This window comes from Rattus norvegicus, chromosome 16 (genome assembly GCF_036323735.1).
Source record: "Rattus norvegicus strain BN/NHsdMcwi chromosome 16, GRCr8, whole genome shotgun sequence".
NCBI lineage: Eukaryota > Metazoa > Chordata > Mammalia > Rodentia > Muridae > Rattus > Rattus norvegicus.
Window position 1 is genome coordinate 64,030,740 of NC_086034.1, and position 19,062 is coordinate 64,049,801.

The window sequence follows — 19,062 nt, forward strand, 5'->3', positions numbered from 1 at the left end:
CCAGTGAAAGCCTGAGGAATTCTATATAGATTTCAGTAGCTTTGAAAAAGTAGTGTTCCGATACCTTCAGTGGGACAAATGCTTAGTAGTGTTTATTGACTGAAAGAAATGAAGTCTCTTAATGCCTAATTGAGAATATAATTTCACTTGCTTTGCACTCCCCTGTATGTAACAGGAATACTGACTGTAGAGTGAAATATATCACTATGTCCTGATGCACTTTGAGATGGCAGTGTGCCAAATAGCTCCGGGTGCTGCTTTATTCAGGAGTTAATGTTTAAGTCGAAGTTTGTCTTGAACTGAGTTCTGTTTGGTTTCCAGCATTGTGCTGTGGCCTCCTTGCATCCCAAACGAAAGCAGGTGGCAGAACTGCTACTTAGGAAGGGCGCCAATGTCAATGAAAAAAACAAGGAGTAAGTATAGCTACAGAAGCTGTTCAGCCTTTCCTTTGCCTCCGACTGTTCTGTACATGGAAATAACATAACTTAGTCATACAACCTACGCACCCCTCACCATGAACCCCTTCCTCCCAGCAAGCCTGTCCTGGTTTCATGTCTTCTTGTTACCGTGTTTGCTTCATCTTGGTGATCTGTGACTCGCTGAGTTAGTTAAGGTGGCTTGGATGAACACACACACACGACACATGACCCTACCACATCACTAAAGACAATGAGCCCTCTGTTAGCAGCCAGTATCTACCGAGAGTTGGCGCAGTAGAAGTCACAACATTCTCTTTCCTTTTCTCCTTCCCATAGCTTCATGACTCCTTTGCATGTTGCAGCTGAAAGAGCTCATAATGACGTCATGGAGGTTCTGCATAAGCATGGAGCAAAGGTAAGCCTTGACTCAGCACAAGGCGGCAAGCAACCCTCAGGGCTTGGGTCCCCACGACATCACCATTTTCAGAAAAGGCAGTTGGCGCATGCTTTTGTGTTTAAACTTATAGGTTGTCTTTTGAAGTTGATTTAATCTTTTTTTCTAATAAAATTGTCTCTGTCCTTTTTTAAAAAAAAAAAAAAAAACTGAGGGTCCTTCTTCCTAGATAGCATTAGCTCTTAAGTTGACACACAAAACAGCATAGCCACCCATCGGCTTCATAGTTCATAAGCACTAAAACACAAACTTCTGACCTACTTACACAACTCCTATTCTGTCTTTAGGTAGTCTCTGTGAGAGCATAGGAAAGATGGAATTTGAGTACTGTTTTTTCCAGTGAGATTTTTAGCATAATAACCACATTAAAAGTAAAAATATTACTGTTTGCTGAACATAGTTAATACTGCATTTCTATGACATTTTACACCATAGTAATGAAAGTCTTCTTTCTTTCTTTCCTGGCTCCTGTATTTCCCTCCCATAAGCTTCAGATTTGTGTGTAGTGTTTTAGAGTTGCACTGATAATGTTCTTAATTCTTCATGTTTATTTGTTATCACCTAAGTTACATGAAAACTAAGCTTTTTTATAGTCTTTCTCAATGGCCTTGTGTAGATGCAAGGTCCTCAGTCTTTACTGGCTGTTCATGTGCATAATGAATTTTTATTATTAGCATCTTAGATCAGCAGTGGGCTTCTGGGATTGAAAACAGTCTGCTAGTGACACAAATGACTTCTAGAGTAGCATGTCCTTCCTGGTCTTCCACCACAGCAAGGAAGTTATTATTGGTTCCTTTAAATACAAAGATAATATATAGATTGTCATCAGTAGATCTCAAATGCCACATGTGTGTGGTGACAGCCGCCTTCAATCCTAGCACTCGGGAAGCAGAGGCAGGTAGATCTCTGCTGAGTTTGAGTCCAACCTGGTCTACATAGTAATTTGTAGGCAAGCTAAAGCAAAAGAAGGGGAGGAGGGAGGGAGGGAATAGAGAGGGAGGGAGGGAGGGAGGAAGGAAGGAAGAGCAGTGGCAGCTCCATCCACTCATTAATGCTCATTCCTGGATCCCAAGGCAGGATGCTAGTCCCACAGGGTTGCTGCGTTCATTCGTTCATACATCAGTAAACATTTCCCTCGGCTACTGTTGGGCCATGTTTTCCTTGCTTAGTATTTTCCTTCTGTGATTTCCGTTTGACTTTTAAGTGGCCCATAGTTTCCATTTGAATCTAACAGCACTTTCTGAACATGCTCACATGATCAAATACCTAATAAGCCATAGAAGGGAGGAAAAGTCAGTTTTGCTCATGGCTCAGAGGTTTAGTTTATAGTGGAAGGAGAGTGTTCTGAAATAACCACATCGTGCCAAACAGGAAGCAGAGTGGAGCACTAGTAGGAAGAGACAAGCGCAGAGGACACACCCCTGTGGCCTCCCACAGTTCTATCTCCTAGTAGCCTCCAGATTCTGTCACTGGGTTAGCACATTCATTTAAACTGAACCCTTATAGTCATTCATCTCTAGAAAATCCTCTAGAAATATACCTATAAGTTTGCTTTACTACGTATTAACTACTTAATCACTTGCTTAGTCCAATCAAGTTCACAATCAAAATTATCTGTCATGACCTCTAAATGTATGACTTAAGAATGCCTTGACTATTATTAGCACTGTTGAATATGTATCAAGCTTTTTTTTTCTTTTTCTGGTGGCAGTTTCACATTTTAATAAAAATAATATGTTTATCATTGAATGTTAAGAATTTGTAGTGAACCAAGGGGTTAAGACTTACAACTCAAACCATTTTAGGAGGCTTTGGGGACCGTGAGACCAGTGGCTTCAGGGGAAGAAGGAAGGCAGTGGTAGATTTGCTGACTTTGGTGGGAGTTTTGTTGTTGATTTGTTTGTGGGGCAGAGTCTACTCTGTAGTCCTAGCAAGCTTAGAAACTGCTGTATAGGAAAAGCAGACCTCAGGCTTGTGAGGATCCTTCTGTGCGAGCCTCCCTGAGAGATTTGTGATGTTGCCTTCTAGTAAAGAGTAACCCCTTCCTCACCAATCCCTGTAGAAAGCCTGTTTACTGCTCCCGTCTGTTACACAGTTAGTGCTCTAAGTGAGCTACATAGATAGACTACGAGCAAATCGTTCTAAGCTCTGCTCTTTATCTCCACTGAGCGAGTGCTTTACTCATTAGTAACATCAACTTGGTTGCTGAACAAAGTACTCCATAGTCCTTAGTAGATGATACTTAGATTTTGAGGGAAGAATTATAATCTCCATTTATAATTTAAAAATACATATTTGTCAAAAGAAATGATTTTGCACTGCATCTAGTGTCTTATACTTTATGCATATGAACATTTTTAAGATACCAAAAGACCAACCTAAAGGAATGAGTTAATAAATATATGCATAGAATGTGTAACATCATGTGATCAACTTACCAGTTTCTGTTATAAAACTTTTAAAATTAAATCTTAGTTCCTTTTACAAACTTATTCCAAGAACCATTGATACATTATAAGTTTTTATTCATTGTTAAAATATGAAATTCCCCAGAGTAAGTGAGGGGGATGTGAATGGACCATTTTCCACAGCACTTGGTTCTACCATACTTACTTACAGAAGGTACAGTGTGTCTGTCTTAGTTAGGGTTTTATTGCTGTGAAGAGACACCGTGACCAGTACAATTCTTACAAAGCAAAACATTTAATTGGGCTAGCTCACAGGCTCAGCGATTTAGTCCGTTATAATCATGGCAGGAACATGGTGGCACTCAGGCAGACGTGGTGCTAAAAAAGGAGCAAAGAGACCCATATCTTGATGTGAAGCCAGCAGAAGGAGATGTTGTGCTCTACTGGGTGTGACTTGAGCATATGAGACCTCAAAGCCCGCCTCCACAGTGACACACTTCCTCCAGCAAGGCCACACCTACTCCAACAAGGCCACCCTTCCTAATAGTACCACTCCCCACCAAGCAGTCAAACATCCGATGTGGGCCGTTCCTATCGAGACCACCACAGTGTTCTGCAGATCTGCTTCAACGCTGGAGCTAAAGCTGGCCTGTCCTAGAGATAAACAGAAAACCTTTACAGTCCTCCTCCTGCCTGTTACATTTGTTTGCTAAGGGACTGAGCTTTATTTAAAATACTAGAATCATCCATTCAAATCTTAAGTTGATAAGATCAGTATTTTAGAAGAATTACTCTCAAACCATATTTACATGATTTAACAAACTAAATCGGAATTCATTGTTAGCATCCATTTTTACAGCTGTATAATTAGTGTGTCTCATCTAATTTCCAGAAAGTGTGAGTGATTAGGATGTTTGCAGTTCTGGGTATTCCTCTAAAATGAAGTAACATCTATACAAAACTCTATGCCATCTTGTGTTTTCCACTGAGGAATCAATACTTAGTGCTTGTGTGATGGGTACAGAGTCATTTTTTTTTCTGCTGGAAAATATGATCAAATTAAATTGTGATGCCATTTGATGACGAGTTTTGTGAAGACCAATAAGAATGTAAGTGAACCCTTTTCTGAACAAGCACCATAACTTTCCCACTAACAAAGGACTGGAACTAGAGTAGTCTCTTAAATTCTGACCTCTTACTGCTGTGGGATTGAACTGGCATTCTCTTATGAGGACCTTTCAAGAAGACACTCCATATTTTCACCATTAATTGGTCTTGATGAAAAAATATTGTGCCAACAGTGTAGTAAGTGGTTATGCTGAGTAAGCGCACGTGCTCTGGGAGTTGTTGAGGCCTCCAGAGATGGAGGACTTTGAGAAGAGATTCTGTGAAAGCAGCATGTACACTTGAGGAAGACTTTGATCCCTCTAGAGTAACAGGTGTTTACTAGAACATTCTAAAATACTAGGCCAGTTACATTTGATCAAAATATGAACCTTGACCCAAAAGCAGAACATTTATTCAACGCAACTAAATACTGTTCCCCATATACACTCTCCAAGGTTTGAAAGTGGCACCTTGAATCTTCAAGGGAGTTCCCAGTTGACTGTATTTATAGTTAAGGTGTCTATTGCAGATGAGTATCCATGACCTGAAAATAGGAATCTATAATGCTTGAAAATCAAAACCTTTGAATTATCAACACCATACAGATAGAAAATTATACACCTGAATCCATGTAATACCACACAGTCACAGAAAAATAGAGTTGCTTCAGCTCTTGTGTACAATGTATATGTGAAACAAGTTTGTGTGTAGACATGGGTCCTTTCCAAGGTATTTCCTTATTTAGTATGAATACTCTCATAGAGAAAAGAACTTGAAATCAGAAACACCTCTGATGAGGAATATTCATTTAGATTATAAGGCATTTCCTAAAATGAAAGTGTAATGTACTACATTGATAGTCTTGGCGTGTGTATTTGGTTGTCTGAGGATGATGAGAGAGCCATTTATTCTGAGGTGTTTGGTGAGCAGAGATGTGGTAAGCAGTGAGCACTGGGTGAGAATCCCTGCCCTCTGACAACTGTTTTTTCCCTTTTTTGAGTGGAGTGGCCGAATGATGGTCAATCTGGGAAATCAAGGGTATTTTGTGACCCCCCCCCCAGGACACTCCTATTTCTATAGCACTAATGAGCAAAAGCTAATCAACGATGGTTTTCAAAAAAGTTTCGCAGTTGACTCTTCTCTGAGCGCCTATTTGCTACAGTGTGAAGGAATGCCCAGTTCACATGGCCATCCAACGATTTTTCAGATGAACGCGCTGGACAGTCTAGGTCAGACTGCTTTGCACAGAGCTGCCTTGGCTGGCCACCTGCAGACCTGCCGCCTCCTGCTGAGTTACGGCTCTGACCCTTCCATCATCTCCCTGCAAGGCTTCACAGCCGCGCAGATGGGGAACGAAGCGGTGCAGCAGATTCTGAGCGGTGAGTCACGTGATGCCTTCCTTTTGCTCACACCCCCCCATGAGAGCGGGCCCTGCCACTGTTCTGAATCACTAGCTTTGTGGGCAATCTTCCTGACCCGAATGTTTCTTTCTCGCACCTTTCCTTTCTTACACGGAGGCACCCACCTCTGATTTGTGGTAGGATGCGGAGCTGTCAGGAGATCTGCACCATTTCAAAGTTAGTGTCTGGTTGGAATTGAACACAAGCAGAATTATGGGAGCTATGCAATCTGTCAAATGGAGAAAAAGTTGAATTTCTGTAGTAATGACCTTTCATTGTTCTTACATGGATAGTAGTCTGACCTACTTGTCACTCTTAACTGTTCTGAAATTATCATCTATTTTCTTGATTTAAATGTACTTACCAACTTCTGGTGAGTGTCACAGTGAATGCCCACTATAGTGTAAGATATTTACTTTGTTGATAGAGATTCAGCAGAAAACTGATAGAACAATAGACAGTGACTTCCTAACTCCCAAGTAAGAAGTAACAGCCTTCTGAAAACTTTGGAATTAGACATGAGAGAATTTAAGTATAATTACTCTTCTTTTTCTCCCCTCAGCCTTTGTCTGGATAGCCTTTGTCTGGGTTCCATTGCTGTAGACAGACGGAAAATTGAAAGTGTAACATAGAGACACCTATAGACTAGTGTAACAGAGAGACACCTGTAGACTAGTGTAACAGAGAGACACCTGTACACTAGTGTAACAGAGAGACACCTGTACACTAGTGTAACAGAGAGACACCTGTACACTAGTGTAACAGAGAGACACCTGTACACTAGTGTAACAGAGAGACACCTATAGACCAGTAGTCAGAAACCTGGCTACTCTTTGCTGCCTGTAAACTGTATGCCCAAGCTCTGTGGGCACAGTTCCCCCTTTTATAGCAGATATCTTATGATGTCCTCTACCCAGAAATAAAATTCTTAAGATTAACTGATACATGATATGACTATTCAAAAATCTACATAAGAAGTTCCTAAACATCTATATTAAAATATCTAAGTGACAGTGAGTTACAGTAAATCTTAAGAGTTGTTGTGTGAAAGCTTGGAGATGACAAAGGTAGAAAACCACAATCGGCCTACAAATTTTGGGGAGCTCTCAAGCAATGCGTCCTAGTTTAGAAGCACAGAGTGTCCCGGTCCCTGGTGGTTACAGGTGAGCTAGTGCTGCAAGGGGAGCAGTCTCAAGACGAAATTTCACAACCCTGAACGCTGGTAAGGATTGCCTCCCTCCTCAGCTCATTCTGGCATGCCAATCATTCTGCCTCAGTCTGTAGGTTTGTTGACAGAGATGAGGAATGAAACTGATAGAAAATAGGCACTGACTCCCCAACTCCCAAATTAGAAGTAGCAGCCTACTGAAACCTCAGGAACTAGACGTGAAAGAATCGCAGTGTGGTTACTTATAGACATGAGTATAATCCAGGCCCAGGGTTTCTACTCCGCCTTTCCCGGATGAAAGACAAACTCACAGCCTTTATATTTATGATAAGCCCTAAACAGCACAAGAGCTGGACAGCTGCCTCCCCTCCATGCTGTTAGAATCTACTTTCCTATCAATAACCCCGAGTTAATGCTATTTACATCATCTGGGCTGCTCTTAGTTCCAATTGGGCAGCCCTCAGGACTACTCTCCCTTGACTCTCTCATGGCCGCTTCTTCTGCTTCCTCTCTTGCACCTTCTTCTTCTCTAGAGGCAACTTCTCCAGTAATTTCAACAGTTACTCTTCTTTCTCTCCCTTGGCTTTTCCCTCCAGTCTTCACTACCAGAATGTGGCTAGGGTTTTAAGCCTGACTATTAAGCACCTGCCTTGCACCTGCCTTGCACCTGCCTTGCACCTGCCTTGCACCTGCCTTGCACCTGCCCTGGGGTATCTGCTGCGGAAGATATGCTGCTCCCACACCAGGAAGTAGCTCTTTCACGAATCGCAACCATTTTCTAAATTGGGATTTTTATGAAATATTCTTTTGTACGTTTTTACTGAAAATGATTCAATACTGAATTTTACTTCTGTGAGTTATAATCATACATAAACATACAGCTACTGCATCAGTTTCTCACAATACTATGCATAAATTTAACAGTGGTTAACAAAGTGGAGATGAAATATCAAATAAATTCAACAGATTAGATCCATTTAATACCTTTAAGATGCCTTCTAAAGTAAGCACATCTCAAACCCATGGCTTCTGGGGATGGGATTAAATACTGAATCATAGCTAAAATTCGGTTACTTTTATACTCTAAAATTGATTTTGTGATGCATATAGTTAATTATAAATGCTTAATTTAGCAAATGGTAGGAATCAGTTTGCCACATTCATTGTCCTCTAGAAAGAGAATACAAATAATAGAGCTGTCTTAGATACAGGGCCTTTTAAAAAAACATGGAAAAAATATTTTTATTGGAATTACTCCATGCTTAGGAGAGGATACTGAGTGATCTTTTATAGATATTTCTACATTCTCTTTTTACTTTTTAATCTTGAGTCTGACTAAGTTGCCTATGCTAGTCTTGAATTCATTCTGTCACCTAGACAGGCCTTAGATTTGTAATATTCCTGCCTCATCTACTTTAGAACCCAGGATTTGCCTACCAAGTCCTGCTATATTACGTCTAAAAATAATGTAGCTGTCAACCCATTTTAGATTCATACAGTTGCAGAACTCCACAGTTGCTATCGTAATAAGTCAGCATGTTTAACTTTTACCCATTGACATTTCCGGCATGTAGTTCTTAGAAGCATGTGGTCTGTACACCAGATATATTGCTTGCCTAGAAAATGGCACTGTCCTAGTCATCCCCATGAGCGTGCTGTGATGGTAACCTAAAGTCACACCTAGTCATCCCCATGAGCGTGCTGTGATGGTAACCTAAAGTCACACCTAGTCATCCCCATGAGCGTGCTGTGATGATAACCTGAAGACACAGGATGTTTCTTGAGTTTTCTCTGTTGCTGGGATCTTGCACAAATACAGGGTGGAGTGTGTTGCAGAGCAGCCTCACCCGTAAGTACAGCAGTGCACAGGCACCGTTAGACTGGAGACTGGTGACCAGTGGCAGCGAGTACAGGCATCAGAAGAGGTAGGGCTTGACACATTGACTCTGATGCTAAGAAGCCCGAAAACCAACTTGGCAAACGCTTGGACTGTTGTTTGTGAGGAGGACATCTGAACAGGAGCGACTCCACAGACTATACGTGCGGCCTAACTCTTTCTTAAAGAGAAAGAATTTTAAAATGGACGTCACTGTTTGAGACAATCTTCTTTCCTCTTTAGTCTTGATATTTTATCTGATTTAATCTTAGTGTTTTATCTGCTAAGAATTATTAATATGATCAAATAGTTTGTCTTCTACAGAAGAATTCTTAAAAACGTCAACCCCTTTGAACAAAGCACTGTAGAAAAATAAAGTATTTCTTTTAAAATCTAAAGCCTTTTATGGCATCACTTGATCCTTCCTACTTGGACTGTGAACTCAGTGTCTCTGATCATAATGTAATGTCATCTTAAACCTGAAAGAGACTTTGAGGGAAACCCTTGGAATGCAAAACTCAGGCATCAGGCTGGTGAGATGGCTCGGTGGTTCAGGACGCTTGCTGGGCAAGCCTGACAGCCTCGTTCAGTCTCCAGAGCCATGATAAGAGAGACCTGACTCCTGAGAGCTGTTTTCTGGCCTCCATCTGCATGTCATGGTGCGTGTACTCCGGCCACTAATAATAGATAAAAATACCAGAAATATGAAGTGTCCTCCAAAGTCTACATGGAGCCCGAGTCTATGGTCCTGATCTCGTACTGCTGTGTGACCTTCTGACGGCCACATTTAATATGAGTATGTTGAACCTCTTCTTTAAAAGACCAGTATTGAACAATTAAAATACATGGCTTTAAGCATGTAACTGCAACAACCCACCTTAATGTGTCACATTTAACCTTGCTGTCCTGTCTCCCAGTTAGACGGGCATGGGAAAGTCTGGAGCTATTTTTGGTCCCTGGTTGGAGCTTTCCTCACTCCCCTTCAAAGTGGTCCTTAACCCGAGCATGGGGTAACTAGAGTGGGGGATAAAGGTGTTCCTCTGTGTTAGAGTGTGTTTACGTTTGACTTAGATCAGGGAGTAGCAATTATATCAGGGTAATGTCTGACCCCTTAATCTCCTTTCCCTCAGTAAGCAATCTTCATAACTTCCTTCAACACCCTGAGGCCAACAGTAATCTTTCCTTCCTTTCACGCAGAGAGTACTCCTATCCGCACTTCTGATGTGGACTATCGACTCTTAGAGGCATCGAAAGCTGGTGACTTGGAAACTGTGAAGGTAAATTAGCGCCTGCATCATTTACTATTGGATTCCTGCTGCCCCACTTCATTTTGATGGATTTAAACAAAACTACCTAAAAACAAACATTTTTTTTTAAAGATTTACAAATAATGGGCAGGGTATATACAGATAAAAGAGTACGACCAAGATTTTTTTCCCCGTTATGTCCCTTATAGCACCTAAACCATAAGAAAATAAGATACACACATTTTTATTGCATATAATGTAATGAAATATGCTCTGTGTGTGTGTGTGTTCACGTGCACGTGCATATGTGCACATGTGCCGTGGTGCATATGTAAAGCCGAAGGGCGACTTTCTGGAATTAGCTTTCTCCTCCTACCACGTGCAAGCTGCTGGGCCTGGCAGGTGTGCCGTCACTCTGTGCGCCATCTGACTGCCCCACACAGATTCACTGTCATCTGTTGGCACGCGGGTCACTAAGCAATGCATTCACCGGAAAAGAAACAGTAGAGTGTCAGTGTCCAAAGAAGATGTGCAAATTGAGAATTAGGTCTGGTATATTTTTTTTCCTCAAAGGCTAACAATTAGAAGTTAGCTGGGTGTAGTAGCTCGTGCCTTTTATTCCCTTGGAAAGCTGAGGCATGAGGATTGCTATGAGTTCTGGGATAGCATGTACTCTTAAGAGTGATACTCTTCTTCTCCTCCTTTTCCTCCCCACTTCTCTGTATTTTAAAATTCGAAAAACAGGATATGAAATTGTTCTGACATTCAGCAAGGAATGAACAGAATCAAGAAATTGTGAGGCCTTGAGAGCAACTGTTTCTTGACCTACAATCAAGGAGACAGGAACTCTCTTTAGTTCCCTATAGTCAACTCTGGTTGGTCTTGAGCAAAGACCAGCTAAGTGTACCACAGGATAAATCTGTGAGGATTCTCAGGCAGGGAGATGGACACAGAAAAGACAGGAAGCTTCATTTGCTGCCTTTGGATTTTGGTTAGATTAGGGACTGGTCTAGGGTGTCCAACAAAGACTAAATTCCTCTGTGCATACATGTTGTCACAGTAATGCCAGACATGATGTGGATTCTCCTTTAGGGCTTTCTGAAACACCGTGTGGCCCAGACTGTCCTCAGACTCACGGTATAACCCACTCTGGCCCCAGACTGGAGGTCGTCCTCCCTCACCTTCTCCAGCTCAGGGCTTTTAGCTGTGCCTCACTGTGTCTGGCTATGGTGCTGATTTTTATACATCTCATCTGTGGAGAATATTTACTGCATCATTACAGTAATCTCAGATGTTGCCCAGTTTTAGAGCAAAGTCTATGAATGATTGTTAATGGTGTCTCTGTCTCTGTCTGTGCGTACTCCATAAAAGCAACTGTGCAGCCCGCAGAATGTGAACTGCAGAGATCTGGAGGGCCGCCATTCCACTCCCTTACACTTCGCTGCAGGCTACAACCGTGTGTCTGTCGTCGAGTACCTTCTACATCATGGAGCTGATGTCCATGCCAAAGACAAAGGGTACGTGTTCAAGTCCCGGCGTACTTTAGAACAAAAAATTTACAAATGACATACTGCTTTTTTAAACATTGGTGTTGTAGATGCTTTTCTCATTAAAATAATATACATAATTCATTAAATTATAATTAAATAAACATATATATTGAAATTAAAGATTCTCTTCATTCCACCCCCTAAAGACACAACATGAAGTGTAATTGTCCATCTCTATCTGGGGTTGTGTACAGCACCTGTCAATCACTTGGGTTATAGGCGTGTTTCTTGGCACCTCTGCATTTGCACTGCGTGGTCCTTGGGTGAGGACGGTGCTCCAGTTTGCTTTGGACTTTACCTGTTCTTGCAGTATGTCTCTCGGTTTGGTGCATCCTTTTCATGCCTGTGTATAGAATTTTGTTTAATTTGTGAATATTTTTATGTAATTTGTCATTTACTGTTCATCTTCTCATCCTTATATTTTTTGCCATTAAAAAAATTCTGCCAAGAAGAAATTCAGTTCATCCCAGAATCACCATTATTAATAGAAATATAATTTTGTTTCTGCTAGTTTAAATTGTCTATATTTTTATATTAGATGAATTACTTGACAAACCAGGTAAAATTTTTAAAGCAGCTACTTGCAAATCTAAGAAGAGTATTTTAACCAAAATCAATTTCTGTATCCTGAGTGACTTTAACACCTGCTCAGATGAGGCGGCCTGGTCTGTGCTCTTACTCAGCATAGCGCCGTAAATAACTGCAGCTCAGGCTTCGGGAACTGTCGCATGTTCATCTTTCTCAAGCAGTGCGCCACACATGAGGGTTGAGAACCCTGGCAGTGGCTGTTTCAGAGAACTGTAATGCACTGGAGGGCAGCCAGTGATGCTAATGTGACCTAGTTATACCAGCACATTTCATCATAAAGCCTGCGTTTTAGATGGCACTAATCTCTAAATAGTCACCACATATCTGGTTGGTTTTACATGTCCTAAATCACCTTACACTGATCCTTTGGTGCATGGCTCTTGAGAGGGTGTCTTTTTGTGCTACCTTTTAGAATGTCAACTGCTTTCATTTGAAAACTAGTCATCTGAGGGAGTTTCCTCAGAAGATGAGGGGTCTAGATTTTCTTAGCTGAGTAGAATTTATAATTGAATTTTATTTTCCTTGATGATTCTCTTCTTTTTTAGGAAGAACAGGGATGGAGTTTGGTTTGTTTGAGACAAAGGTCTCCCTCTATACCTCTGGCTGGCATGAAACTTGCTATGTAGATCAGGATGGCCACAAACTCAGAAATACCTTCCTGTCTCTGCCTCCTTAATTCTGGGATTAAAGGCGTGCACTGCTATGCCTGGTGTGAATTCATTCCTTTTATCTCAATATTTAAGTAATACAGAGAAACTATTAAATCATTATGAACTTAAAAATAACTAAAACAAGTGGCAACTGAATAAGTATAATGTATTCTATATTTTATGTAATATATATTACATTATTTTATATTGTGTATCATAAGTAAACTGGCCATTTTCAATTAGTAAAAATACAAATCATGGAAATCTGAAAGATGATAAAAAGCAGATTGGTTAATTATTCGTTTCGATACTTTGTAATATACAGGGCTTTACATTGCTAGGGTGCAAGTAAGAATTGAAAAGATTGTATTAAGCAGGCCTGAGGTCCCAGCCACTTGCGAGGCTGAGGCAGTAGGGTTTGAACTCAGTGCCTGCTTGGTTTATGAAATGAGTTTAGGAAAACCTATATTTAAATTGAAAAGTCTGAGTGTGTCAACCAGTGGTAGAGTGCCACCAACATGAAACCCTGGCTTTCAATCCTAGTGCTACCAAAAAAAAGTATGGTATTTTATTCTATGTGTGATGTGGTGTGTGGGTGTGGGTGGGTGGTGTGTGTGTGTGAGTGTGTGTGTGTGTGTGTGTGTGTGTGAGAGAGAGAGAGAGGAGAGAGAGAAAGAGAGAGAGAGAGAGAGAGAGAGAGAGAGAGAGAGAGAGAGGAGTAGATAGATCGGTAAAAATAAATAAAAAAAATATATATATTGTGTTTCAAGTTTAGTAATTGCTGTGATAGAAGGCTTGAAAGGGTTTGGGGATTTGTGTTTTCATGGTGATATTTGAGTTGGTGAGGTGGCTTTGATTCCCTCTCCAGCTGAGGATGATCTTGAGCTCTCTCCCACCTTTACCTCCTAAGTACTAAGATTATAAGCATGCACCAGCATTGTAAGAAACTATTTAAACTGAAATATTTGTTTTGTGACTATTTTTCTTTTGTTTAGGGGCTTGGTTCCCCTTCACAATGCCTGCTCCTATGGACACTACGAGGTAGCTGAGCTCTTGGTGAGGCACGGGGCTTCTGTCAACGTGGCGGACTTGTGGAAATTTACCCCTCTCCATGAAGCCGCAGCCAAGGGAAAATATGAGATCTGCAAACTCCTTCTAAAAGTATGTAGATATGGGGTTGGGGATTTAGCTCAGTGGTAGAGCGCTTGCCTAGCAAGCACAAGGCCCTGGGTTCGCTCCCCAGCTCCGAAAAAAAAAAAAAAGGAAAAAAAAGGAAAAAAAAAAAGTATGTAGATAAGAAACACCTGTCTGGGTTTAGTTACTGCTTTCGAAAACTAATCTATTGTAATCTATGGGAAACAAGTGCTAAGAAGGCTGTCTCTGCTTAGTTTCTGACAGGTCTTTCAGAATTGACTCAGTGAGGTCATGTCACCAAAGAAGGTTTTGGGAAGAGTTGGTTTACTTCACATGGTTTATCTAATGTAGCATTAGCATTAGAGGAAAATGGCTGTAGGAGCTTCTCCATCAGGTTGCTCTTTGAGGGACGGTTACATTGCTGCTGTCATAACTAATAGTACTGTTAACTCATCTCTTAATACATCTGTAGATTCTCATCTTTTCTTAACCAGAGAAAAAGTATTGTCTATGTAAGTCCAGATTATATTTTATTTAATGCCATAATACCATAAATACATATGGCAAGTATTACCACTAGATAGTTTTCTAAAATCACCTGTGAGCCATTGAATCCATTATCTAATTTTAATATTGTGCTTTGTTTGTTTGTTTCTTCATTCATTTTTTAAGAGAAAGTCTCGCTGTGTAACAGTTTTGGCTGTCCTGGAACTCAGATCTGCCTGACTCCAGATCTGCCCCCAGAAATGCTGGGATTAAAGGTGTGCACCACACCTCGCTAGCTTACATCATTTTTAATTTCCACAGTAGGTCAACAGCTCTCTGTATCAGGTCTATAGTAAAACTTGGCTTACAGGTATAGCTAATTTTAAACCAAGGTAGTTTTTTTTTTTTAAGTATATTTATACATCATGAAATACACTTTTAAACTATCTGATTTTTTTTAACTGATGCCATTTAGAATTCAGTAATTATTTTTCTTTCTGTGTATATTCCTTTTTTCCTTTCTCATGATGCTGCCTAAATACCTTTCTCCAGTTTGAGTTGGAGCCATAATTCATAATTCATAACTCATAATTAAGTGGTGGAGTGGTTAGCTACCAAGTGTGAGGCCCTAGTTTTATCATTAAAACACACACATTCTCTCTCTCTCTCTCTCTCTCTCTCTCTCTCTCTCTCTCCTCTGTGTGTGTGTGGGGGGGGTGCGACTAAAGTCTGGCCAAATTAACGTCTAGACCATTATAAGAAATAAGAGGTTTTCAAAGACAACTTCAAGTCTTGGGAAAAGTTTGTCACAGAAAAGCAGAAGATGCTCACTATCCTCCCAATTGCAAAAGAAAGCAGATTTAAATCCCTGTTTTCAAAGTGGATATAGAATAGATTTCCTTCCAGCTGAATGAAGGTTTGGAGTAAATGAAGTGAGTTCCGTTTGTGCTGCCCGACTACTTGCAAACACACCTGCACATTCGGTTTGTCTTTACAGCATGGAGCAGATCCAACTAAGAAGAACAGAGATGGAAACACACCCCTAGATCTGGTCAAAGAAGGAGACACAGATATTCAGGACCTACTGAGGGGGGATGCTGCCCTGTTGGATGCTGCCAAGAAGGGCTGCCTGGCCAGAGTGCAGAAGCTTTGTACTCCAGAGAACATCAACTGCCGAGACACCCAGGGCAGAAACTCAACTCCTCTCCACCTGGCAGGTAAGCTCTACTGTGTAATCGCGCTGTCCCTTCAGTTAGACACCAGTAAACTGATAGCAGATGCTTAGCCACTTGGCTTGCAGTGAGATAGCCCAACAGGTAATAGTGCTTGCCAGCAAGCATTCCAGCCTGTGTTCAAGTCCCAGAACTCAAATGGTCAGCCGAGAGGATCAGCCCTGCAGACTGTCCTAAGATCTTCAAATGCACACTCTGGGCCTACGGGGCCTGTGAGAGCAGCTGGCACGTGGTAAAGACTAAACTATATGAAGTTAGTATTAGCTTCTGAAGACAAAATAAAGTCTTAATTTCCCCAGTCTTTCCTGTCTGCGTGTGAGTTGTACCTGTTCTCTTGACCTGCCTGTCCTGTTTTACTCTGACAGCGGGCTACAATAACCCGGAAGTTGTACCTGTTCTCTTGACCTGCCTGTCCTGTTTTACTCTGACAGCGGGCTACAATAACCCGGAAGTTGTACCTGTTCTCTTGACCTGCCTGTCCTGTTTTACTCTGACAGCGGGCTACAATAACCCGGAAGTTGTGCCTGTTCTCTTGACCTGCCTGTCCTGTTTTACTCTGACAGCGGGCTACAATAACCCGGAAGTTGTGCCTGTTCTCTTGACCTGCCTGTCCTGTTTTACTCTGACAGCGGGCTACAATAACCCGGAAGTTGTGCCTGTTCTCTTGACCTGCCTGTCCTGTTTTACTCTGACAGCGGGCTACAATAACCCGGAAGTTGTGCCTGTTCTCTTGACCTGCCTGTCCTGTTTTACTCTGACAGCGGGCTACAATAACCCGGAAGTTGTGCCTGTTCTCTTGACCTGCCTGTCCTGTTTTACTCTGACAGCGGGCTACAATAACCCGGAAGTTGTGCCTGTTCTCTTGACCTGCCTGTCCTGTTTTACTCTGACAGCGGGCTACAATAACCCGGAAGTTGTGCCTGTTCTCTTGACCTGCCTGTCCTGTTTTACTCTGACAGCGGGCTACAATAACCCGGAAGTTGTGCCTGTTCTCTTGACCTGCCTGTCCTGTTTTACTCTGACAGCGGGCTACAATAACCCGGAAGTTGTGCCTGTTCTCTTGACCTGCCTGTCCTGTTTTACTCTGACAGCGGGCTACAATAACCCGGAAGTTGTGCCTGTTCTCTTGACCTGCCTGTCCTGTTTTACTCTGACAGCGGGCTACAATAACCCGGAAGTTGTGCCTGTTCTCTTGACCTGCCTGTCCTGTTTTACTCTGACAGCGGGCTACAATAACCCGGAAGTTGTACCTGTTCTCTTGACCTGCCTGTCCTGTTTTACTCTGACAGCGGGCTACAATAACCCGGAAGTTGTACCTGTTCTCTTGACCTGCCTGTCCTGTTTTACTCTGACAGCGGGCTACAATAACCCGGAAGTTGTACCTGTTCTCTTGACCTGCCTGTCCTGTTTTACTCTGACAGCGGGCTACAATAACCCGGAAGTTGTACCTGTTCTCTTGACCTGCCTGTCCTGTTTTACTCTGACAGCGGGCTACAATAACCCGGAAGTTGTGCCTGTTCTCTTGACCTGCCTGTCCTGTTTTACTCTGACAGCGGGCTACAATAACCCGGAAGTTGTGCCTGTTCTCTTGACCTGCCTGTCCTGTTTTACTCTGACAGCGGGCTACAATAACCCGGAAGTTGTGCCTGTTCTCTTGACCTGCCTGTCCTGTTTTACTCTGACAGCGGGCTACAATAACCCGGAAGTTGTGCCTGTTCTCTTGACCTGCCTGTCCTGTTTTACTCTGACAGCGGGCTACAATAACCCGGAAGTTGTGCCTGTTCTCTTGACCTGCCTGTCCTGTTTTACTCTGACAGCGGGCTACAATAACCCGGAAGTTGTGCCTGTTCTCTTGACCTGCCTGTCCTGTTTTACTCTGACAGCGGGCTACAATAACCCGGAAGTTGTGCCTGTTCTCTTGACCTGCCTGTCCTGTTTTACTCTGACAGCGGGCTACAATAACCCGGAAGTTGTGCCTGTTCTCTTGACCTGCCTGTCCTGTTTTACTCTGACAGCGGGCTACAATAACCCGGAAGTTGTGCCTGTTCTCTTGACCTGCCTGTCCTGTTTTACTCTGACAGCGGGCTACAATAACCCGGAAGTTGTGCCTGTTCTCTTGACCTGCCTGTCCTGTTTTACTCTGACAGCGGGCTACAATAACCCGGAAGTTGTACCTGTTCTCTTGACCTGCCTGTCCTGTTTTACTCTGACAGCGGGCTACAATAACCCGGAAGTTGTACCTGTTCTCTTGACCTGCCTGTCCTGTTTTACTCTGACAGCGGGCTATAATAACCTGGAAGTAGCCGAGTACCTGCTAGAGCGCGGCGCTGATGTGAACGCCCAGGACAAAGGAGGTTTAATTCCACTCCACAACGCAGCGTCTTATGGGGTAAGCACGTCACCGTGAACGTTGAGAAGCCTTCCCTGGCATTCAAAACTCTACTAGTCATGGACTGCATGCTGAGGAACAGATTGCTAACCTAAGCATGGTTGAGTGCGCTTTGGTCATCTTTACAAGCTTTGTCATACCTTCCGTATAGAGAGTTCTTCTTGATAAGCTTTCGCAAGCGTCCTGTGTCTTTGCACACACAATAATCAGTGTGTCGGGGGTCACGTTTAAATCTCACCTCTACCTCGGATAGATTTTAGAAACTTTGTAGCTGCTTACATTTATCTCTAGAATCTTAAAAGTGGCAGGCCAAGTGGTTAAGCAGTTTGCACACAATTTAATAGCCTTTGGTGAGAGAGTAAGCTGCCAAGTAAAAGTGCAAAGCCATCTTTCCAGGCACTAAACCCTGTTCAACAGGAGTGGGAGTGCCTTTGTGCCGTTTGTCAGAAATGGGAGGAACCTCGGCCCTCGGGCCTGATGCTTCGCAGTAGAAATAGTAAAATGTGAAGGGTGTTCGTTCCTGCTTTCTGCCTTTGTACGTAGCCCTCTCTGACTATAAAATCCCAGACCACAGTTCCTGCTTACCAGGCTCTCAGGTGCTATAGTGGCTCCTCCCACTGTTCATTTGCATACAAACCTACTTTGTAGGAATCCACAGTCCCTGCTTTCCATTTCTGTCTGCAAATGAGGAAAAGAGTAGAGAGCATTTTCCTACTCTCTTTCATTGTTACACTCTTATCCAACCACAAGTTTGAGCTTAGTCTGCTCTTTGGATCTGTAACTTTAAAAAAATGAAAAGCCACCTCATTCTTTTCAAATGGAGAAACAATTAGGTTATTTAAGAAGCTTAAACAAAAGCTACAGGTTTCATGGGAAATTTCCTTTATAATAAAGAGCCTTATTCTGCTTAGCACCCTTTCTATTGTATGTTTAGGTATCGCTTCTTAACCTTAC

At 42.2% G+C, this 19,062-nt stretch overlaps 1 protein-coding gene across 2 annotated transcripts in view; it reads left to right on the forward strand.

Annotated features, from left to right (window-relative positions):
* The window catches only part of Tnks (tankyrase), a 151,004-nt gene that overhangs the window by 107,771 nt on the left and 24,171 nt on the right, over positions 1–19,062 (forward strand). For both annotated transcript variants that reach the window (XM_039094390.2, NM_001106084.2), the window contains 8 exons: positions 322–413; positions 756–834; positions 5,596–5,767; positions 10,030–10,109; positions 11,451–11,596; positions 13,863–14,028; positions 15,485–15,704; positions 17,999–18,108. In XM_039094390.2, coding sequence (XP_038950318.1) covers positions 322–413; positions 756–834; positions 5,596–5,767; positions 10,030–10,109; positions 11,451–11,596; positions 13,863–14,028; positions 15,485–15,704; positions 17,999–18,108 — 1,065 coding nt within the window. The remainder of the gene's footprint in view (positions 1–321; positions 414–755; positions 835–5,595; positions 5,768–10,029; positions 10,110–11,450; positions 11,597–13,862; positions 14,029–15,484; positions 15,705–17,998; positions 18,109–19,062) is intronic.